General features: G+C 42.2%; 1 protein-coding gene across 5 annotated transcripts in view; it reads left to right on the top strand.

Moving 5' to 3' along the window:
• PLEKHG1 (pleckstrin homology and RhoGEF domain containing G1) overlaps positions 1 to 24460 on the top strand; it is a 206132-nt gene that overhangs the window by 154716 nt on the left and 26956 nt on the right. For all 5 annotated transcript variants that reach the window (XM_079146629.1, XM_079146630.1, XM_079146631.1 and 2 more), the window contains 3 exons: positions 10385 to 10454; positions 18418 to 18464; positions 22692 to 22842. In XM_079146629.1, the coding sequence (XP_079002755.1) occupies positions 10385 to 10454; positions 18418 to 18464; positions 22692 to 22842 (268 nt within the window). The remainder of the gene's footprint in view (positions 1 to 10384; positions 10455 to 18417; positions 18465 to 22691; positions 22843 to 24460) is intronic.

Below are 24460 nucleotides of genomic sequence, written 5' to 3'. Positions count from 1 at the left end.
ATGCCGGCAGGACCCCGGCCAAGGCCTGTGGTTTGGCTGTAAGTTGACGGTAACAAGTAAGTATGGAGTGAGTGCTTCCCTCTGCCAGAGGCCAGAGGGCTTCAGACACATCATCTTGTACCCGCTGACCCCAAACCCCAGGCGTTCGTCCCCGTGCCCTCCAGCCAGATGGAATCCCGCTCCTCAAGCAGTGGTTCATGACGTTGTGGCTGATCCCAGGAGGGATGTCTACTCCCTGGAATGTAAGTGTTCGTGTGTCTCCTGATTTAAAGAAAGACAAAAATGAGGTAGGAAGAAGGGACTTGGCAGCAGAACCCAGTCTATAAAAGTCGGAAGACAGAGAAGACCTTGGCATTACTGAATTGATTCTCTGTTCTTTTCTATTGGATGTTCATTGCTTCTGAGAGTCAGACCTGCCTAAAGAAAACCTGAGTCAGGGTGAAGGAACAGCCTGACGGTGATGTACCTGGAGGCCTCCAGGCAGTGAGGTTATGACAAGTGGGCATGTCTGTGTCTGTCCCTGCATGGGTCCTCCCGTATGTTCCCTGGTTGTGCATGGCGCCAGTCAGGTCCACTTGAATATTTGTTTGTGTCAGCTCTCCAATACCTTTCACTGTTTCCAAAAAATACTTAACTTTGGCATTTGAATTTTCTGCATTATTTCAATCCCATTTGTTTCCTTTCTCTTAAACCTACAGTCTTTAGAGTGCAGATGTCCTTTCTTGCTATTTTATTTAAGAGTATTGATGTACCTTTTTATATCAGTGCTGCTTATGAATCTTTTATTATATACTGTACGTCAACTGATTTTAAAGACAACTATCTGGAAAATTGACGTTGGGCTTGAAATAAAAACCTTTAAAGTTTCTATTATTAGTTCGGATCCAGGTTTTCAGCATAATAATATTGTGTCTCCAAAATTAAAAAGAGCCAAAGAAATTGTTTTATACTGGTCTGAAAAATGTAGCTGAGTAGATTTCTTCCTTCAGGAAGCACAGGGAAAGTATCCTTAATCTGACGATACAAAATTTGAAATGCCCCAAAATCTGAAACCTTTTGAGCATTGACATGATGTGTGGGCGGAGGGAAGAATAAAAGTTCATTGGATTAGACAAAGGGAATTGAAGGGATGGGAAAAGGAAAGACAGCAGAATTAATCGGATATAACTTTCCTGTGCTCATATATGAATACACAACCAGTGAAACTCCACATCATGTACAACCACAAGAATGGGAAGTTATACTCCATGTATGTATATGTCAAAATACATTCTACTGTCATGTATGACTAAAAAGAACAAATAAAAGTTAAATTAAAAATGAAACATACTCCAGCACTGCCAAAAAACAAAAAAAAAAAAAAAAAAAGAGAGAGAAAAAAGAAACACAAGCACACTAAAAATATTGTGTAGAATTTCCCTCAAGTTCCATGTATAAGGTACAAATGAGGCTTGTGTTCAGTCTTGGGTTCCAGCTCCACAATAGGTCATTATGAGCATGCAAATATTCCAAATTCTGAAAAAATACAAAATCCCAAACACTTCTGGTCCCAAGCATATAGGGATACTAGGCCTGCATTTTCAAAATGCAGAGAAGCATCAGTGCTATGGTACACACCCACGAACCACCCACCCCTGTCTGAGCTTTCTTGCACCATATTTGCTTTAGAAATTTTTTTAAAGCATAAAGACTTTACAGATAATATCGAAGCCACTTACATATCCCCCCACCCCCGTCGCATGCGGCTCTGGAGAATGGCTGACACTGCTGGTAAACCCGTTCTCCAGCACGGACATAGGAGAGGGGAGAACTGGAATTTATAGTGCTTATGGATTTCTGTGGTATTTTACTGTCAGCTTTATTAAGATACAACTCTCCCACAATCCACTCATTTAAAATGAACCTCGTGTTTTGTGGTGTGTTCAAAGAGTTAATTTTAGAATATTTTTGTCACCCCAAAAAGAAACTCCCCACCCTTTTGTAGTCTTTCTTACTTCCTTTACCCTCAGGCCCTAGCAACCACTGATCTACTTTCTGTCTCTAGCTTAACCTATTTTGGGCATTTCATATGGAATCATAGACTATGAGGCCTTTCGTGACTGTCTTCTTTCATTAAGCATAATGTCTTTGAAGTCGGTGCCAGTTGCAGCATGTGACAGTACTTCATTCCTTTTCGTTTCTAAATAATATTCCATTATATGGATATACCACAACTTATTCAGCCATTACCTAGTGACTGGACATTTGGGTGATTTTCACTTTGGGGCTATTATGAATAATGCTACACCAAGCATTTGTGTGAGTCTGTGTGTGGAGTCTTTATGTAGAGCTTTCACTTATTTGGAATATATCATAAATGGTGCCAAACTCAGACTTTTTCCCCACACATTGTCATTTTTGAGATTTATAGTTGCAGTTCATTTAACTGCTATGTAATACTACATGGGGGCTCTATCACTTTGTGTTGTGCCAATTGCAGTATATGGGAAAATCTTTCTCATTGCCCACTTAGCTTTCTTTTGTGGTTTCTTGGCTCATATCCATTGTCCATTTTCCTGTTGGGATGTTTCTTTTTCTTATTGTTGTAAAGGAGTCCTTGATGAATTCTAGTTAGTGATCTTTCCCTATCATGTCCCAAATATATCCTAGTATAAGACATGTCTTTTAACTGTAATTATCGTTTTTGAAAATTAGTTATATGAATTATAAGATTGACAACACAAATGAACTTTTTATGAAAACATAGAGATTTTGTCTTGTGTTTAAAAATTATCTCCTGGTCTCAGGTAACAAATATGCTCTACTTTTTTTCTAATTTTATTTTCAAAAACACCTAAAATTTTGCTTTTCACATTTGAAACCGATGGTGCTGTGTGGTAGGAGATCTAGAACTCTTGTTTCACAAAGTGAAGTGCCCAGCCTCCCCATCCTGACCTGTAGGCCTGTGTTCCTCACCGGTCCAGTTTGTTTCAGTGTGTGGCATGGCCCTGGTTCTGGGCTCTGTGTCCTCCTTCTTTGTTCCCGCAGCCTTGGCCCATTCCCCATGACCTCCCTGAAGCCCACGACTCTTCTTCAACACTGGTTTAGCTTTTGTGGACTCTGCCCTGTCAAATGGTCTCATTTATTAGTTTGTCAAGTTTCATGAAGTACTAGGTGGGATTTTTATTGGAATTGTATCAAATATATAGATTCACTTTCTATTGGCATCAGACCTGCTGCTTTGCTGCCACCATTATTTTGCCTCCCTCGCACCTCTTTACAATCCAGATTGTTAGCCCGCAAACCTCCTAGTCAGTCATTGGTCCAGATTGTTAGCCCACGAACCTCCTCACCAGCCAGCCATTGGTCCTTTGTTATTGGCCCACAAAATTCACCACCTTCATCTCCTCCTTTCTCTCTCACTCTTGTGCCCCCACCCCCCTCACTCTCTCTCATTTTCCCTCTCTCTCTCCCCCTGCAGGCAGACACTCTGCCTGTCCCCTTAATAAAATCTCTCAGGCTGGGGAGATTGCTCAGTTGGTAGAGAGCTTGCCTTGCAAGCAGGAGCCCCTGGGTTCAATCCCCAGCACCACAAAAAAAATAAAAAAATAAAATCTCTTGCGTGAGTTCCTGCATCCCTAGTGGTTTTCTGAGTGCTTTTCACTTTGTCGAAATTGACATCTTTATAATACAGAGTTACCCCGTCCAGTGTATCTCTTCAAACTTTCAAAATGGCCTTTACTGCTTTAAAATTTATCCATCATATTCATACACATTAATTTTTAGAAATTCATTCCTAGATAGCTTACAGCTTTTGATGTTATTTTGACTAGAACTTTTTGTTTTCTTTTTTAATCCTGCTGTTTTTCTCACCTCGGAATGTTTTTGATTTTTATATGTGGATACTGTATCAAACTAACTTTCTGAACTTTCCCAATGATTCTAACACTTGTTTGTAGATTCTCTTAGATTTCTATACAGACAATGATGTTGAAAAATGAGAATTTTTGTCACCCTTTCCAGTTCTACTGCCATTTATGAGTTTTTCTTGTCTTATTACTTAAGCAAGTCCTCTCATACAATGTTGGAATGGGAGCATCATTATTTTTTTTTTGTATTGGCAGAAATGTTTAACCACTAAGTATAATGAAATTAACTTGATTTTACCCTCTGTATTCATAATGTGGTAAGTTATATTAGCATTCTGATATGAATCATTCATAACATGACAAGAATAAAACCTACATGGTCATGATGTCTTATTTATCTATGCCTAAATTATTTGATATCTTTGTATCTTTTTAGAGAAATTTTCAAGTATGTTCATAAATGACAGTACTATACAGTTTCTTTTACTCTTTGTTCAATTTTTATATATAACAATATTTAAATTGTTATTTCACAGAATCTTCCATCATGGAATGTTTCAGAATATAATTGAGACATCATTATTTTCTTCTTTTTGGTAGCCAAATGACTCTTTTTCTATCTCTATGATAAACTAGAAATTCAAGGCTCTGGTGTGCTTCCTGGAATAAATCTCCAAATGGCCAGAAACTAGGTTAGACAAAGGAACTACTATCCCCATTTGGACCAGCCCCCTAAAATCCCCAAACATTTTTTTTACTGCCAACCAAAGAAGAAATGCTAACTTTTTAAAATAGCACCCTTCCTTTGGAATAGAGAAAAGTTATCTAGATTGGAGCTTGAAATTTTCTTCAAGAATGAAGAGTAAGGAAATAAAGACCATTCCTCCAAATTGTATTTTTTTATTTAAACAGTTCCTTAGCAGATTGAAATTATCCAATTTCTCTCCCTTCCCCAAAAAATCTGAGTAAAACTTCCCTTTTTCCCTCAGTCTTGATCTTTACTCAGTATCCCAGTACTGAGTCACTGAAGTGTGCGAAGCCCTGGGGAGGCCTAGCAGTAGCGCCAAGTCACACAGTCAAGGAAGGCGCAGGAGGCTTTGAGAACACTGAGGAATAAGCACTTACTTTTGTCTGGGGGTGCTTATGCACAGTGGAAAGATATTTTTATCCCCAGGCTTTTTCCAAATGGAGTTTTAAGGCTAGTGCTAATGGTCAGTCAACCTAATGGAACATTTTCTGTTCCCACGTGTACTCATGTCTCTGCGGAGGCGACAAGTTCACATGACCATGACCTGGTGAGGGGTAGGACAAGGAAGTGCTGCTTAGAGTCTACTGCATACTGGGGAGAGGCCCACCTGACCCTCATTCAACCTAAAGCAGTAAGTCCTTCACTGTCATTATACAGTCCCTGCCTTCAAGTCCTCAGTGAAGATGTCACTGTGATATGCTCTGTAAAAGGGATGGTTTCCTCTACTTGGTACCCAAACAAGGGACCTGAGCTCGAGTTGGAAATCTCACCATTTTGTTTCTCGTGGTCCTGCTCAAAAAGGAGGAAACGTTGAGACTGATTATTACTCAAGGAAGAAAGAAAATACAGATCCTGAAAGCCAGATGACTGATTTTACCTTTGAACACAGACCCTATGGGTGAGTCCCTCCTTCCTCCTCACATGCATGCGCAGTTGTCCATTAGCTACACCTGAGCAGTGAGGAGTCCGTAGTGTCCACCCCACAGGCTGCCATTCGGAGACGGCCCTGCTTCCGGCCCTTGCAGCGAATCTCCAGTGGCCGGTCTGCGTTCTACTCCTGGCTGCTCCACAGTCCTCCCCATGTTTCTCATAGTTCTCTCTCTCTCTGTCCCCAGGACCCTTTCTCTACCTCCCACAAAACACCAACCACGCTTCTTAAGTGACTTTCTCTTCCAGTCTCCCTGGACTCGAATGTCACCTCCTCAGAGCACCTTCCATGACCTCCCCCACCAGCCTCGGTTGCCCTCTGTCATGCGGCCCTCTTTATTTCCTCATACCATACGATACCTGGTGATATTATGTTGTTTCATTCAATCATCAACAACTGTCATCTGTGACCAGCACAGAAGTGCATGGTTCTTACATGGGCCTTTGTCAATCTTCTTTTTTTTTTTAATATTATTTTTTAGTTGTAGATGGACACAAGACCTTTATTTTGTTTGTTTATTTTTTGGGGTGCTGAGGATCGAACCCAGTGCCTCACACATGCTAGGGGAGGGCTCTGCCACAGAGCCACAGCCCTGTCCATTGTCTTTACCCCAAACCTCAGGCTTCTCTCCATGCCTGGAGGGAAGCCTTTGAGTGTTGCCTGTCCAACGGCACACAGACAGAGGGGTAGGACAGCTTTATTTGGAGGATGGCCCCCATGGAAAAGTATGAGAGGAACCCACTGCCTTTTCCTCACCGTTTTTATTTTTATTGTTTTTATTATATTCTAGAAAAGGGCTGAAAAGGACAGCTGGCTGGGTAAGACCAACAAGGCCTCTCAGGTGGACAGTACCATGTTGAAGTCTGACCCTCAGCTTCCTTGAGTCAATCAGGAAACAAATACTTCAACAGATGTGTTTGTGATAGAGTGCAGGCCTGGGACTCAGCCCCGACTTCGTCCACAGCTGAGCCATTGATTTTGAGTTGTGTGACCTAAGATAAACTTCTTCTTCATGGGTCTTGGTTTCCTCACCTTAAAAATAGGCATTGGACTGGGGTTATGGCTCAGTGGCAGAGCACTCGCCTAGCATGTATGGGGTACTGGGTTCAATTCTCAGCACCACATATGAAGAAAAGAAGGAAGGAAGGAAGGGAGGGAGGGAGGAAGGAAAGAAGGGAGGGAGGGAGGGAGGGAGGGAAAAAGGAAAGAAAAGAAAGATCCATCAACAATAACAACAAAAATTAATAATTAAAAAAAAAAAAAAAAAGCAGCATTGGGACTGCCAGGTGTCTGCATTCCCTCCCAGCTCTGTGGTTCTTTGAGCAATGAGTACCCGTCATTCACTTCCAGGTGAGGTTTCCCTGGAGCATGGGGGGACAGTTCCTCCTCCCAGAAGTCCACTCTGGAGTTGGAATTAATACATGGAGGGAGCATGATGTGCCTAACAGAGAGTACGCTAGGTATTAAATATGCCAAAGAGTGTTCCTGTTTAGCTCCAAGAAGGAACGTGGTGGAGTCTGCTCAAAATTCCTCGCTGCTTAAAAAGAGAAAATTTCTGTTGAGAGGTTCAGACACAAAACTTCCACCCAGAGCACCCCATCCCCCAGTCATGGAAGACACGCTGACTCCAATACATGGTATTTTTGGCTATTCTTTGTGTTCCACCTTCTCTCTTACCTTGTCCAGTATTCAAGTCACAATGACTAGATCTCAACTATCTTTAATTAACCACACCCATCTTTCTATAAAAGATAATGATATAAGCATTAGAAGTAAATTTTTTACATTAAAGCAAATTGTAGCCAGTGCATGTCTGTAATCCCAACAGCTCAGGAGGCAGGAGGATCACAAGTTCAAAGCCAGCCTCAGCAAAAGAGAGGCACTAAGCAACTCAGTGAAACCCTGTCTCTAAATAAAATACAAAATAGAGCTGGGGATGTGGCTCAGTGGTTGAGTGCCCCTGAGTTCAATCCCTGGTACCCCTCCCCCACCAAAGTGTAAGATCCAACAGTGAATTTCCAAGTAATGGCATAGTCTGTTGGTATGGCTTCAGACTCCAGCAAACCTTTAACAAACCCCACTTACTGAGTTTGAGTGGAATTTCAAAGAAGAATTAAAATTCTCCTCCCTTTTCTAATGACACGTCCATGTGAGGCTGGAATTTTTTCCTGCAAACTTCACCCCAAACAGAGTGCAACAGGTTTATTGCAGAAGACAGCAAATTCAATAAAGGGATGGGAAATAAAATTGAAATCTCCCCCAGAAAAACAGAATAAATAAGAAGATGGTTTATAGAAGAGAACCAATAAAGAAAATTTGAGACTTGGATCTGGAGATCCCAAATGTGAACAACAGGACCTTCTGCTTTGTGGGGGTGGAAGCATCAAAGACATGAGCCAGGAACAGAGGTTCTTAAGCTTTTTGGTTCCAGGATCTCTTACATTTTTAAAAATGGTTAAAGACACCCCCAAAAGCTGCTTTTGTTTGTTTCATTATGTTTTGTTTACCATGGTAGAAATTAAAATTGAGAAATTGTTAAAGCATCAATTTATGTAATAATATATTAAACCCACATGTTTAAGGAAAGTAATTTTACTAATTTTTTCACAATATTGTTGTGTTTTGGAATTGTTTTACATTTTCACAGATCACCTTATTCTGACCTAATAGGAAACAGAATTCTCATATCCACGCCTACTTTCAGTCTGTCCTAATATAGAACTTCAAGTAGCTTCTGGAAGAAGCCACTGTACTCTTATGATAAAGGGAAAGTAAAAAAACCCAATAGCATCTCAGTGTTTTTATGAAATAGTGTCCTATATTCCGTCTGAGGGAGCGGTCACTGGACCATACTTGGAGATCAAGATCTGTTCCCACATTTTAGAATTGACCCACTATATGCATAAGGACCCACCATCACAAAGCTTCAGAACACCATTAGCAAAGACAAAATTCTGAAAACTTCCGGAACTGGAAAAACAAAAACAAGTCACATGGAGCCAGGAAGGGGGATCAGAATGGACTCTCAATAGCTCTGTTGGAATTTAAAAGCAACAGACAGCTTCTTTGAAAACTTAGAGAAAATGACTTCCAACCAAGAATAGAATTCCCTTTCTCTCTCTCTCTCTCTCCTCTCTCTCTCTCTCTCTCTCTCTCTCTCTCTCTCTCTCTCTCTCTCTCTCTCTCTCTCTCTCTCTATTTTTTATTTTTTTTATTTTTTGGCACAGGGACTGAACCTAGGGGTACTGAACCCCTGAGCCACATCCCCAGCCCTTTTTCTATTTTGAGACAGGGTCTTGCTGAGTTGCCTAGGGCCACGCTCATTTGCTGAGGCTGGCTTTGAACCTGCGATCCTCCTGCCTAAAGTCTCCTGAGCCACTGGGATCACGGGCGTGTACCACCCTGCCCAGTTCCAGCCACAAGTTCTGTATCCACTGCTGTCATCCACCAGTGTGAAGGGAGAACATGTTGAAACAGAAAGAGTTCCAGAAAACTTCCCTCCTCTTACCTTACTCAGAAAGCTAGTGGGTATTGTCACCTCTCAACGGAAGGGACTCACAGGAACTGGCCGCTCAGGTGCAAGGATCCAGCACAGAAGACAGGCCATGACATCATCGGGAGGGTGTTGGAGAGCATGTCCAGCAGCAGGGAGAAGAACATGTGTGGGACAGGCAGGCCACAGGCTTCAGGACACAGGCCACCAGGAATGACATGTAACCAGTGGGCTATCTGATCTGGCACATGGAGGAAAATTAGTGGTGCATACTTTGAAAACAAAGCAAAAGCAAAAAAAAGTGAGACGATTTGAACTCCAGGGAAAACATGGTTCTACAAGAAGGAAAAGAAATCCTGATGTCTGCCATGGTTGAACTGGGAATAATAGTTCCATAGTCTTAAAGATACAAATCCAGACATTTAATCTCATCAAGTAGAAGGGATTGAGCTGATGGCAGGCAGAGAAGTTTGGGGAAAGTAATAAGCAAGAAATAGCTGCAACTGAAAAATAATGAAAATCCACCCTCAGTATACATAGAAATAGGGGTGTGCCTAGCAGGATCAGCTGAAGGGTTGAAAATGTTCTCTGCATGGCCATCAAGAATGAGAAGCACCAAGCCATGAACTGTTTCTACCCTAATTCCTACAGACTTCTAATTTTTATTAAAAATGTAATATAGAGGGCATTAAAACAAATATTCAACATATTAAATGATATATTAATATATTTCAAATGGAGTACAATTTGGAAATGTGATATTTACACTGAGAATGACCTTTGACCCAGCAATTCCACTTACAGAATTGTATCAAGACATTGAAAGATTAATTAGATGAATTATGGCTTAGCCACAAAAATGAATGATCATGCAGTTACTTGTACTAATGACACTGCCACTAAAAATTAATATAAATTTACACTTGAGGAGAGAGATTTCCTCTACCGGCATGTCTTTGTTGTTAGTGTGATTTGTCACTGAATGTCTGACTCTTCCAATGCCTTAGAAGCTCTAGAGATCAGGGACCATAAGTCATTATGCTCACTGGTGTGTTCTGAAAGTCTTGCACTACACTGGGTACCCAGGCAATTATTTGATGACAAAAATCCAGAAAACTTAAATTTTAGGCAGGCTCATCTCTGGTGGGAGAGTTTCCCAGACTGTGTTTGAGTCCTTGCTCTACCGTGCTGTTGGACAAGCCCTTTATCTATGCCTTTCATACAAATGGCAGTGGGCCTTCAGTTATGTGATTCTCTGTAAAAGCCGTTAGAAGTGTTTGAACTTTTAAGTTATGTAAGATGCCCTCAATGGAAGATTGGATCTAATACTTCCTGTTTTTTGTTTTGTTTGGTTTTGTTTTTATTAGTGAACTTCTGCAAGATTTAGAAAACTGTGAAAATGATCCTGTGGCCATCGCAGAATGTTTTGTGTCCAAGGTAAGCAGTTTTCATTTCTCTGGGCCAGCCAAGGCAGAGAGCATGGATGGTTTCCATTTTAAAGTTAGAATGGCTGGTTCGTTTCATATTGGATGCAGCTGGTCACTTATCTCCCTGGCTTTTTTCTTGTTGTTGTTGTTCATTTGTTCCAATAGCAAAGAAAAAGAATACACTGTTACTGGAAAGAGGAGGATGCGGAAGTAGTAGTTGTGCTGGGTTTGTGTAGTAACTGAACAATGTTACTCTTTCCTGAGAAAGACTTGAAGCTTGTGGGAGGAGAGTCTAGAGTAGAAAAATGTTAATGTTTCTAGAGTCAAAAAATGTTTAAACTTTTAAGTTATGTAAAATACCCTCAACCGGAAGACTCTATATAATACTTCCTGTTTCTAGAAAATGTCTCTAGAAAAATAAATATATATAGCATACCACGAAATCAGTTACAAAAATACATTAGAATCTAAATGTTTTATATGTAATAAGTGTGGTCTGGTCTCTGTAATTATCTTTTATAGGATAAAAAGCAACAGAGTTGATTTCCTACACCCTAAAATGCACTCATTTTCCTACCTTTTTCTTAAGCTGGGTTGATGATGTAGGAGAATACCAGGAGAGATTTGACTTAAAGCTTACCCAGCAGTGAGCTCACGCTCTGAACTTGGAAGGAGAGTGCCCCTTTCTCAACATGTTACCTGCTATAGATAGAAAAAAACCTGTCTTGTTTAAGTTTCTTTTGTTTGGAAAACCTTTGTTTGCTGAAACGGTTTTTCAGCAAAACTTTGTGTGGTTTCTGCAGTTGTGTAAAGGTTTGCAATGTACAAAGGTTTAAGCAAAGTTCACGAAGGTGCTTGGAGACCAACTGTGAATTAGCACCTCATTTGGAGCCCCAGAGTCCAGTGTGAACTTGGGATGTTGTCCCAGCCGACCTGGCTCCAGACCTGTTCCACAAGGTCATTTCTGATGACTGTAGATCCTTCCAGATGGCTTTGAATTCAAACATAACACGCTGGGTTCTACTGAAGTTCTGTAAAGGCAATTGAGGATCTTGTAAAAATTTCTCCTGCCTTTGCATGTATCTGTGTGTGTTCACATGTAACATGTCTGTGCACACATGTATAGGCACACAGATACTCTTCAAAGTTTCCAGGGTCATAATTGATTCTCCTAAAGGTGGGAATTTTAAGAAAAGAAAAAAAAATGGAAAGGAGAAAAATGGTAACAAGATAGTCTGGTATATCAAAGAAGATATGTTAAAATAACCACTGCACATAAACAGCATAGAAGCTCTCGGAAACATTTGGCTTTTACTGGTAACTGTAATCACAAGCTGATTAAAGATGTTCCAGCATATGCTAAGCTCTGGCTTAATTATTCACATAAAAGTTTGTTTATATGCCTCCTTGCCAACTCCCAAATCTTATTTTTCATTGTAACATTGCCAAGTTCAATTAGAAGACTGACTTCAGCTCTCCACACTTGCACGTGGAAGCAGGGAATCGTGAGATTCTGGCATAACCTGCTTTTCACTCAGCACCCTGAAATTCAGAAGATGTTACGTTCTCTGAAACACCACCAGCTGCTCCTCTCTGGGAGGAATGGAAAATTGCTCTAATTGAGAGGCCATTAACGACAGAGGTAAAGCTGGCAGTTGACTTCTGCTTTTATCTGGATCACTGGGGATTACGCAGAGATTCATCTTTGACCTGGCTTACTTTTGTGGTATGCGCAAGTTAAGGAAATTCCAACCAACCCAAGAGAATACAGTTGCTTTTTACCTATTGCTCCCAGAAGAACAAGGAGGGGGCAGTTCTCTTGAGGGACAGGAATAAAAGTTCCCTATTGGCTACCCAATCCTGCTCCTGTGAACACTGGTCTGCTCTTAGGGTTCTGGAAACCCCGGGAAGGGCTCCTGCCTTTGTCTCTGCCCTGGTGCCCATTCCTCATCTCGACTCTCAGCAGAGCTGACGCTGAACATCACCTTGGAGGGGACAGTGTGTCTTAAGAGCCCACCTTCCTTTAGCTTCCCCCTCTCCCTGGCTGCACAGCCCCCTCCAGTGATGCCTTTCACCTTTCAGAGCCCAGGTGAACAAGCACACAGGTGCACACACATGAACATGCATGTGCACACATGTACACACCCCACCCCATATTATGCTCAAGAAGGCGCTGATACTGGATATCGGTGCCATTAGAGTGATGTGGGTTAGTGTTGCTTCCCGTGTGCTGACTGCATACCAACCCTTCTCCCAGTTTCCAGGAAAACTTCCCAGGAACCTGAGAGTGTGAGAGGGGGAGACAACTGCAGAAGAAACCCTAGGATCTCACTCGGGTTACCTGTTCAGTCACCTTTGCCCTGCGTGCTCTGTTGGGCAGCCCTGGCTATGGGTCGCTTGGGCTCTTTCCAAACTGTCTCATCTCTACGTCATCTCAATTTGAAAGAATTGAACGACTAGAAGGCAGTATCTATTTTTTTTTCTAATTTGTGTAATATATTCCCCTGTATTCATCTAAAAAAGATTTGGGTAGATGGCATACATAATAAACTGTGATATTTAAGTGTAAAGACCTAGGAGCTATTGCTTTTTGTGTAAAACCATTGTGAGCAAGGTCCACAGAGCTTTATAAATCTAAGATCAAACCTGTATTTGATTCTCCATTAAGGATAGACAGCTGATCTCAATCAGAACTCAACTACAAGATAGGAATAGAGCCACAATGTCACAAAATCTGATTGTGCAGAAGCCTTACTAGGCCTGTGCATATATAGGATATAGTTGGAACATATTTATATTGAAGTCATTTTTTTTTTTTAATTTGGCATTTCAAATGATCCTGAAGATCCTAAAACACAAGAAAAGGCAGCCTGACCTTGTCCAATCCCTTGACCTTGTCCAAGCTTGAATACAGCAGAAGATAGGGAAGAACAAACTTAGAGAGAGTGAGCAAATCCAGAGGAAAGCGCCAGTCTGATGTGCACTTCCTAAAGGACCTCGGGCCTCACACTGCCTTTCTCAACTCTGGAGCCAAGGATGGCTTCCGGTGCCAACAGGTGAACTTCAGGGCCCAGGTGGAGACTATGGCAATTCAGGTGCCTGCTAGGTCTCATGGGATAGTATTCATCATGTGAAATTGTAGGCCCTCTGCCCATGGATTCTACACTTTCTCGGGAGACACCAGAAACTGGGCTATTTCTATCTTCCAGTGTTTGAAAGGTGGCAACTAATTTAGATTTTTAAATAGTAATGTGCTTGAGCATTTGGTACCATGCTTAAAATCTAGTCAACGAGGCCATGGGGAAACATATGCTGTCATAAATGTGCAAAAACAAAATGGCAGAGACCCTATGGTGAAGGATGTGGCTGTTTCTAGCATCAGAATTTACCCTGTCACCTATTTCTGCTTTCAAAGTTCTTCTCCAAGGATCAACTGAAAAGATTCACTAAGAATGATGCTACCCCTTGCAGTAATGTTTGTTACTGAAAAAGACTAGAAACAGCCCACATGTCCCCAGACAAGAAGCTGGTTGAATAAACCATAGCATATCCACAGGATGGAGTACCATGAAGCATAAAAATAAATAAAGACTTTGGGGGGAAGGCTTGGATAAAAGTGTGTGGAGCACCATGGTTCCCAAAGTGTGGTCCCAGTATCATCAGGGAACTTGTGACAAATGTGAATTCTCAGGCCCCATCCTAGACCTACTGAGTCAGAACTCCCAGTGATGGGACCCAGCCCTCTGTGCAGGTCCTTGGGGGCCTCTGATGCCCACTCAGGTTTGAGCATCACTAGCATAACTCAATTTGTTTATCTAAGAAAAGGAGGATATGTCTGTTTAGAAACAGGATAACCTGTAAGATTAAAACAGGAGTCAAGGAGAGAATCGAATGAAAAAGAACAGGGGAGACTTCTTTTTAGATATTTCTTTGTGGAGTCGACTTGGAAAAATATAAATATTTTAGTTATAAAGCAAGATGAAAGTTTGAAAAAGCGGTCTGCAGAAACAGAAGGCAAATGAAGCACATGCAACTCATCGTGTGCCAAGTTGGTGGCATGGCCGTGCAGAGGGAATGCCGGTGGATTTGGAAGGATGCTGTGGACAGAATACAGCACATATATCTTTAACTGTCTTAGTGATGAATCTGTGCATCGTGGCGTTACGATTTTTACTCTCAAATTATTGAGTGTGTCGTGGGATAAAGCAAAAAAGTGTTTGTGGTAGTGACATCGAGAACTGGAATTGCTAAGAGAAAGGAAAATACAGACAGCAGAATGCTTGAGGCTAATTTAAATGCAGTACTGCTGCATCTGAATGATAGCTTGAGTAGCCCTTAGCTGAAATACTTGATACCAGAAGTATTTCAGAATTCAGATTTGGTGGGGAAGATTTTGAAATATTTATATGTACATAATAAGATACCTTGGGGATAGGACCCGCATCCAAACCCAAAATTCATGTATGTTTCCGGTACACCTAGCAGAGGGTTGTCACACAACATTTTTAGTGTACTTGCATCTTGACTGCCATCAGTTACCAGCGGTCAGGGCTGGAATCTTCCACCTACAGCATCATGTTGATGCTCAGATTTTGGAGCATTTTGGGTTTTCAGATTACAGATATTCCACCTGTACCAGTATAGACTAAGGATGTATTTTATCCTTTAGAAAACTTCATATTTCTTACTCCATCCTAATGATTACCTCGGTAGCAATAGCATCCCTAATGCCCAGATTGTGGTTTCCAAATGCTTTCTACCCAAGGATCAGGACTCCATGAAGCCTGAGTGTGTGGTGGAAAAGGCACAAGATATTCTGGACATCTCACCCGCCCAGGAAACACAGAATCCACCAAAGGGGATAGGAGGGCTCGAAGGCCAGTGTTCAGAGGAGGCTCTGTCAACAAGAGATGGGGTAGTTGGAGCATCAGCAAAGACAACAGAAAACAGTCAAAACTCATTAAATGCTTATGAACTTACAGTGGTACAAAAAACCAAACTGGTCGCCTCTGCTGGATGATAGAGAACCAACACATTATTTTGAAAATTAAGAAAAAGATCATTTATCCTACACAAACTGTAAACCAACAGTTCATAGGAGAAAGTTCCTTTTTTAAAAAGACTCTGACTAATAAATGAAGCAGGAACAACAACATTAGAAATATCATCTTTTGTAACCCTAATACAGAAATAGATCTGGGTAGTAATTGCCAACTGTGAGCATCACAAAAAGGACAGGAAGGCCCTAACAACTTAGCAAGACCCTGTCTCAAAATTAAAAGATAAAAGAGCTGGGAATGCAGCTCTGGATTCAATCCATAAAACAAAAGAAAAAGAAAAAACAAACATCAGATGCATCTGGAGGAAAGCACAGTATAACCTATGGTGGATTTTGCCAAATTTTAGAACCTAAATCTGAGCAAGCTCTACTAATCCACATAGAGCCCAGCAGCAGGATATGTACCATGGCACTGTCACCAGCCCTACTGAGACAGTCTGGTTCCTTGAACCACATTGAATCATTTACGTGTGGTAATGGCCCTGTGGTGGTGCCTCTTGGTTAAAGAGCTTGTTTTGAAGATGCATACTAAAATACAAAGGAAATGATACGAATTCTAGAACTTGCTTCAAAGTGATGGGGAAGCAGGGGAATAGGTGGGACGTAAACCCTGCGTTAATGATTACTGAGGTTGGATGGTGGACACTTGGGATTCACCATTTCATCCTTTTTATTTTTATATATGCTTGAAATTTTCCACCATAATAATCTAAAATGTCAAACCTAATCCCAGTGAAGAAGAAGGATTCTAAGGATTCTTTCTGAATTGGGGAGGGGGGGGAAGAATAATTAGAGCATTCAAATTAAGAAAAGGTTGGCGCAGTGGTGTGCACCTGTATTCCCAGCAGCTCAGGAGCCTGAGGCAGGAGGATCGCAAGTTCAAAGCCAGCCTCAGTGACTTAGCAAGGCCCTAAGCAACTCAGTGAGACCCTGTCTCAAATTTTTTTAAAGGAGGGGAGGATGCCGGGGACGTAGCTCAATGGTTAAGTGCTCCTGGGTTCAATCCCCAGTACCAAAAATTTTTTAAAAGTTAGGAAAAATCAGTTGTCTTAGAACTGCATGTAATCCAGCATAAACTAGTTTAAGAAGTAAAAAGCAGTGTGAAAAAGTGAAATGCGAAGTGCCACCAGAGAGTCCAGTGACTCTTTCTCAAATGGAATTCAGTAGAGATTTTTCAAGATCTGGTAATTTTTTGGCCTTGAATCATCTATTCTGCCTGGCAGTCTGAACAGACACTTGTGTAAAAGCCTAGCTTCTGTGTGGCACCTGCCTGCATAGACACCTCTCCCCCTCATCAGCCTAGGGATCCACTAAGAACACTGGGGGGTGTCTCCAGTAGAAAATGTACAGTTCTCTAGTTTGTTCTTTCAAATCACACAATTCAACAGGTTCTGCACCTTTCACCATCTTTGAAGTATTTTACAACTCCCATCAGTTTTAAGATAACTGATAGCTGCGCAAATAACTCTTGGCCACAGAATGCAAATGAATTCTGTCCCATGGAAGAACCGTTGAGTTCTTTCCCCTCCCATCCCCACAGAAAAAGATAGGTTTGTGTCTATTTGTAAATTCATTTCAGCAATCCTCATTGACCTAACTACGATACTTTTATTTGTCCTTTGATCCAAACGTAATGTCTTAATACATTCCTCCTTAATAGGTTAAGTAAAATACTTGACAGTATTCATTTTATATTTGTATGGAAGTCACGATTCTACCTTCTCAAAGAAGTATCCTTTAATGAGCAAATATTTAATATTTCCCAATTTCAGATAAATATGACTAGATATCTACAAGACTGAGGTAGCTATGGAAACGGAGTGGTTTTAGGGACAGGAGTATGTTTGTAGCAGGAGGCAGGACCCAGGCATTTCACAGTCAGACACAGACTGCCCTTGGGGCATTGCTGCCGTGCTAGATGCTTGCAGACAAGTGGGCTTTATTGTGCTCTCGAATGATTTTTGGTTTAATAGGAAAGAGGGGAATTCAGTAGTTCAACAGATAGGAGCCAGATGAGCACAGTATGTCCTCTACCCTGAAGGAACTTTCAGTTTAGTGTGAGAGATGGACAAACAGAAAATGTCACTATCTTTGGTTGGTCCTGCCAGAGAGGGCAGTACTGGATGTGATAGAAGCCCAGAGTAAGAGCTGTTGGCCCATCCAAGAGCTCACAGAAGGCTCCTTGGAGGAAATGAGGCCTGAATCTAAATAAGGGAGGCCCAATGGCTCCGCAGTGAGAGGGGTGGGAACAGGAGTGGGCAGTGACAGTGGCATCCACAAGGCCTTGAAAGTGCACAGCAGCTTTTTGGCGGGGGGCTCTGGGGATTGAACCCAGGGGCACTTAACCACTGAGCCACATCCTCAGCCATTTTTAATATTTTATTTAGAGATGGGATCTCACTGAGTTGTTTAGGGCCTTGCTAATTTGCTGAGGCTGACTTTGAACTCACAATCCTCCTGCTTCAGCCTCCCTAGCTGCTGGGATGACAGGTGTGTGCCACTGTGCCCAGCTTTGTGTACGTGTATGGTGCTGAGGCTTGAACACATGCTAGGCAGTGCTTCACCACTGAGCCATATCCCTAACCCCCATGGAAGCTTTCTTGTCTCCTGCTTGTACCTCCAACATGTTCTTCCTACATGAAGTTTAAATTACTCCCTTATATTTCCCTCCCACGCTGTGCACTTTGGGGCAGAAACTGGAACACAGCAGGTGTTTACTGGACCCAAGTAAATTGCAATGTGTGCGGGTTCTAGGTGTATAACGTGGTTACAGACGATCCTACCAGGGCTCTGCAGACAGGTCAGTGTGATTGCAGAAAGAAATTTAAAGGCCCAAGACCTCTTTCTTTTACTATTTTTAAATGAATGTTGATGTCTGCTTTTCTGCCTATAAAAGTCTCTCTTTCCCTTGCAGAGTGAAGAGTTCCACATTTATACCCAGTATTGCACCAACTACCCAAGGTATGGATCAGGAATGAGTTGGGTTCACTTGTGATCGCTTCCATAATGTTTCAAGTCAGTATATCCAACATGTGAAGTTCTAGGTCTTGTCTGGCTGGCCCGGTGCTGAATACTGTGGGCAAACAGAATACGTGCAGAGCAGACTAGTGGATCCCAGATATCCACCGATCCCTTTGGGCTTTGGGGCTCCAAGCCAAGAGCCAGTGCAGGAAAATAATGAGAAAGACATATTAAGAGACCAAAAAGATTACTAGGTATCTCCAAAGGCAAGCCGGCTGCAGGCCTCGTCCTTCAGCCTTTCCCTCATTGAGACTGGGAAGCACCGCTGATGCATTTATGTGATCCAGCTGGGGAGAAAGTGTGTTCTGTATTTGCTCCCTAAGTTTTATGAACTACACAAGTTTTTATGGAGTTCAGAAAGAGGACAGAGTGTGAGAAGCCAACAGGAGAAAAGGGGGCCTGGGGTCTCCCCAGGGTTGTTAGCTCAGTTTTGCTTACACAAGAAAGGGGTGGCAGGAGGGCAGTTAGGGAGCAGCCTGGGCCATATATTAATCAGTTAGTAAAAGCCCAGGGGCTCAATATAATGGGGCACAACTGTAGACATTTTCTTCTCTGAAAGAAATTTACTGGTCACTCACTGACTTCCTGAGCGCTGTGTTAAACACTCTAAATGCAAAATGTTGAATTTAACTTCCACAATCATCCAGAGAGATATTGAAGGATTCAAGCAACGCCCCAGAGCACCCATCCCAGAGCTTGGCACCTGATAGATTCTCAGTAAGGTGAAGGTCCTCACCACCCTTATCCCATCCCCATCCCCACTTTATGAATGAAGAAGCTGAGGCCGATGTTTCCAGGACTGTCACATAATGATGAATGGCCCAGCCAGCTGAGGTTCCTCCAATCTCAGGCCTCATGCTAAAGTTGCCTGGACCTCTGTAGCACGGTGATTCCCCGTACCTTGTTTATTATTTATTTATTTTTAAACCATATGATTAGCAGTCTTGAGTTATCCCAAGGACAGCCAGGAAGAGAACGGGGGAGATTTTACACACTCTGTGACTGATCTTAGAAAACACAAGTCCCCAGGGATATAGCTGGTGGCAGGATCCATGTGCAAGAGAAGCCAGCATGTGGGAGGGAAAAACGATTTCTTGCCCTGCACAGAAGTAGGCCCAGAAAGCAGGTCTTGTTCAAAGAAAAACCCCATGGAATAGTCGTATGAAGCCAAACGCTCAGATTTACTGATGATGAAATACTTCCTATTAGAGGCTTGTACTGTCTAAATATTTGTCAGGATATTGTGTTGTGGTGATTTACTGGTTGTTAGTCAACCATGCTTTTCCCAAACTTTCCACTAAAATAAAAAAAAAAAAAAGGAAGAAAGAAAAAGAACTCTGCTTACGTATTTGAGCATTTACCACCCGTCCCAGTCAGCAGACACAGCCCTGCTTCACAGTGTCACTCAGTTTTTTTCTCCTATCGTATTTGTTTCTACCTCGATGCTGAAAATATCAGGAAATGATAGGATGCTCCAACAAAATTCCATGGTCCGTTAGCCAAAAACGAGCTTACACCACACCCTAATTCAGAGAAATCACAGACCCAGCCCTCGGCTTCTCCACAAAACTTCTTCCTGAGGGAAAAGCATTCAAACTGAATAATCAACAAAGTTCTAGACTCGATGATCAGAATCTGTAATATGATCTTTCCAAATTTCAAATTCGGAAGATTTACTAAAAAAGGAAAGTACAAAATAAAGTTGGCCTTTTTATATGTTGGGCTGCTTCAGATTCTGGGAAAAGGCAAAATCCCTTTGCATGAGCTTTTTTTTCCCACATTTCTTATTGGTGTATTTTAGCTGTACATAATGGTGGGTTTATTGTTACATAGTCATACACGCACACAATATAACAATATAATTGGGCCAATATCATTCCCAGTACTTCCCTGTTCCCTGCCCTCCTCCTGTCCCCTGGTCCCTTTTCTCAATTCTGCTCCTCTCCCTTCGATTTTCATGAAATCCCCCATCCCTTTCTTTTCTTTTCTCCTCTCTACCTTTCATATATGATAGAAAAGCATATGACCCTTGACTTTTAAGAGTTTGGCTTATTTTGCTTGACATAGTGGTCTCATTTTCTTGCACATGATATAATTTCATTTTTCTTTATGCCTGAATATACCACATTTTCTTTATCCATTCATTTGTTGATGGACATCTAGGCTGGTTCCATAGTTTGGCTATTGTGAATTGTGGTAAGAGCATTTTTAAGAGCCTGTCATCCAAGGCTGGTGATATGGCTCAGTAGTAGAGCCCTTGCCTAGTATGCATGAGGCCATGCGTTCTGGAAGGAGCCTGGCATTCATGGAGCACAGTTCCAAACTCAGAAATAAACAACCATCTCTTTTCCTCAAGCAGTTTATATTCTTTTGAGGGTAGAACTTAACCAAATGTAACAGTGGTATAGCACATTAGGGAAGATCAAATAATAAATGTAAATTAAACAGGATGGATTCACAGGCACAGTAGTACACACCTGTAGTCCCAGCAATTCAGAAGGCTGAGGCAGGAGGACGGCAAATTCAAGGCCAGCCTCAGCAACTTAATGAGGCCCTAACCAGCTTAGCAAGACCCTGTCTCAAAATAAAAAATAAAAAGGCCTGGGGATGTGGCTCAGTGATAGAGCACTTCTGTTCAGACCCCAGTACCACACACACTCTGTAATGTATAGTAGAAGTTAAAGATACGTGAGGTAAGAAGTGACAAGTCCCAGTGAAGGTAGTTAAGAACAGTTTACTGGAGAAAGTGGGTTTTTTTATTGTTTTTATTTCAAGTCTGACTTGAAACCTGAGTTAGCAGAGAGGTGCTGGTGAGGTGTTCTGGATGAGGACAGTGCCTCTGGTGCTTGCCCAACTGACTGGTTTTTATATTCACAGAGAAGTCGTTTCTTGTCCCTTCTCTCCAATCAGTTTGGTCTGAGGCCTAAGGTTCCCTTTCCCGTCTTAGCAAGCCAGGAGTGCCAGGTGTTGCAGCCCATCTGACAATTTTTTCTTCCCCCTTTGGATCCAGTCTGGTGACATTTAAGTGTCCTGGCACCCAAACTGGTATCCTCTTTCTTCATGCCAATGATGCCCTGTGATTTCACGGTGAAGAGGCACAAGCCCCTCCCTCCTTACCCCAAGGAGGGGCAAAAACTAGACCAGGTCATTGTCCTCAGATGCCTGTCCTGTGTCACTCTCCAGCAGAGGCTTAGGCCATCAGATGGCTGAGGCCAGGCAGCTGGTTCTGATGCTAAAGAACCTGAGAAAAGTTTCCAGGTCACGTGATGGGGAGTTCTGAGATTTGGACTCACATTTATAAATCAGTTTGAACGGGTATTTTGTAAGCAGATGGGTACAAAGATTCCAGTGGCTTACATTATGAGACTCCCATTTAACTTCTTTCTTAGAGTCTTATTTTGTTGTTTGGCTCTGTCTGATTTTTCTCAATTAATCCTGAAAACATGTTCATGACTTAAGGGATGACATTATTCCTACCTGCTTCCTTCTAAGTCTGAGAACATAAGATGTTAGGTGATGACCACCCAAGCCCCGCAGCCTGCTTTAGCATTAAGATGGCAGTGCTGTTTCGCCTGTTCCAGAAGCTGTTTTAGCGGCATCCCTAGTACCTTCAGGGATCTGGGCTAAGGAGGAAATCCAACACATTTTTCTAATACCCTGCGGTGAGGTTTCCTCTCCAACCACTGAGACTGTCTAGAAAGAAGAGAAGCACTTGGAGGTGGAAAGGGGATCTGTTCCAGGATTCTCAAAGGGAAGTTATCTGTGGAAAAAGGCCTCCCAGGAAGCTCCCACAAAAGGCTTGTACATCATACAAAGGTAATCATCAGAGGTGGCAAACACCCTGGCGGGCATTTACTGGCAAGGATCTACTGGGAAGAAGGAACTACTTTTCCTTAGTACAAAGTCACCTACACCTTAAAATTGACTTGTGGAAAATGAATGAGATCTGCAGTGTGAGCATTTCTCGAAGACCCCAGGTGGGGCACAAGTGGGGGCTAAAATCCAGCTCAGATCCTTTCTGCCAAACCACGTGCCCTGGCATGGATCTGTGTCTTCTAGAAGGAGGGATCTTGCTGGGTAGAAGCCTTGAGTCTGCGGTGCTACATCAAAACTCAGATACCCCTGCACTGCATCGCTTGACATAAAAAACTTTGATTCCTCCCACAGGTCAGTGGCCGTGCTGACTGAGTGCATGCGGAACAAGATGCTGGCCAAGTTCTTCAGGGAACGTCAGGAAACTCTGAAACACTCGCTTCCTCTGGGGTCCTATCTCCTGAAACCAGTTCAGCGGATTCTCAAGTATCATCTCCTTTTGCATGTGAGTTACTGCCTGTGCTTGAGCCCTTTCCAAGGGGACAGAGAGAGATTTTGTGTGTGTATAGTAAGTTTGGGGGAAAATACCAGAAAGGCTGTGGACATATGGAAACATTTTCTACTCTCATGCTTTACAACTGACTAATCTGCTTTGAGGAATTAGAGATATTTGTATTCTAGGCCTGCAGCCCCATTGACAACGGCCAAATCAAAAGATGAATCTTAGCTGGATGGTGATAGGGCTTAGGAGTGCCTTGTGCTGGGTGGTGACATTTTCAGGCAGGAAGCTATCATCCAAATGGAAAACAGGTTTTTTCCTGTTTTGTTTTATTTCCATGAGCCCCAGTTTGGTGGGAAGTTGGGAGGGAATGCTGTTTGTCATAGATTGGTTCTTGTATGAGAGCAAAGAGGAGGGGCTGGGAAGGGGAGGACAGATGTGCGGTGAGCTCTCTGAGCTACCGTGGCTTCTCTTCCAGACACCTTCCCTTGGTAGCGTTTTCCATCACTTTTATAAAATTCAGAGTCTTTAGATCAAAGATAGACGTAGCTCTCGATTCTCATTTCTTATCCTCTACGGAGGCTGATAAAAATGGAAAAAAGTTTTGTTGACTTGCATTCTGGAAGCCGAGCTTGCTTACCTGTGCACCAGGGGCAAGAAGTGGAGCAGGAAGGTCAAGAGCAGGGCTCTGGGGCAAACCGCCTGCCTCCAAAGCCCAGAAGGTGCCCACCTTCCCTGAGGCTCACGGCGCTCAATGAAAATAAGCTAGTGTTTGTAGTTCATTACATTAATAATACGTTAAGATCTTTCTTTACAGGGATTTTAAACCAGAGAAGAACTTTGTCAGTCCAACATTACCAGAAATTTCTTAGCTTTGTCTGCTTGCCTGGGGAGCTCATCCATGGAACATTTTACACTATATTTAGCCACATTAGAGATACTACTTTAATTTTTAAATTAGTCCTAATGACATTTTGAATTTAGTAGTGTAAGTTTGCTAAATCAGCATCCAAATAATTCTTAAATAATACCTATCCCAGGACAGATCTCTGCTGAACCCTGTTACTATCACAGCTAAGACTTACTGTGGTCTTCTAGACAAGAAGGTGACCAGCCTGCAAAAGAAAGTTAAGTTCTCAGGACAGCCTGTGAGATTGCAAGTCAGGGTCCTGACCCAAAGCTCACTGGTGGGGAGAACAGCCTTACTCTCTGTATTGAGCTAGTGATGAAGAAGAAAAGGGAAGAACGGTGGATGGATAAATCCATACCAGCTCCAGGTTGCCTCTGCAGTGTGCTGCTTGTACAGGTGGCTTGGAGTGTTCCCTGGGTCACACACATCATTGTAAGCTGTACAGCCAACCATGAAAATCCTCAAAGCAGTAGCCTCTGCTCTTCTAGCCTGCTTGTTGATGGACAGGATTGCCTCTCAAACCAAAAGAAGAAATTATTATTACTCTTTCTTAGTTTGCTGTTAATCTGGAACTTACAACAAGTTTAGCAGTATGGTTTCATAGGTCCTTCCAACCCCCGAGTCTGAGTATGGGGGAAAATGTAAATTCCTTTCCAGTTTTAGCTGGATGAAAACGTCTATGCCCAATGAAAGTAAACTGATATTTACAAAGTC

The sequence above is a fragment of the Sciurus vulgaris genome (genome assembly GCF_902686455.1).
Source record: "Sciurus vulgaris genome assembly, chromosome: 7".
Lineage (NCBI taxonomy): Eukaryota > Metazoa > Chordata > Mammalia > Rodentia > Sciuridae > Sciurus > Sciurus vulgaris.
This window is presented reverse-complemented; position numbering and strand designations above follow the sequence as displayed.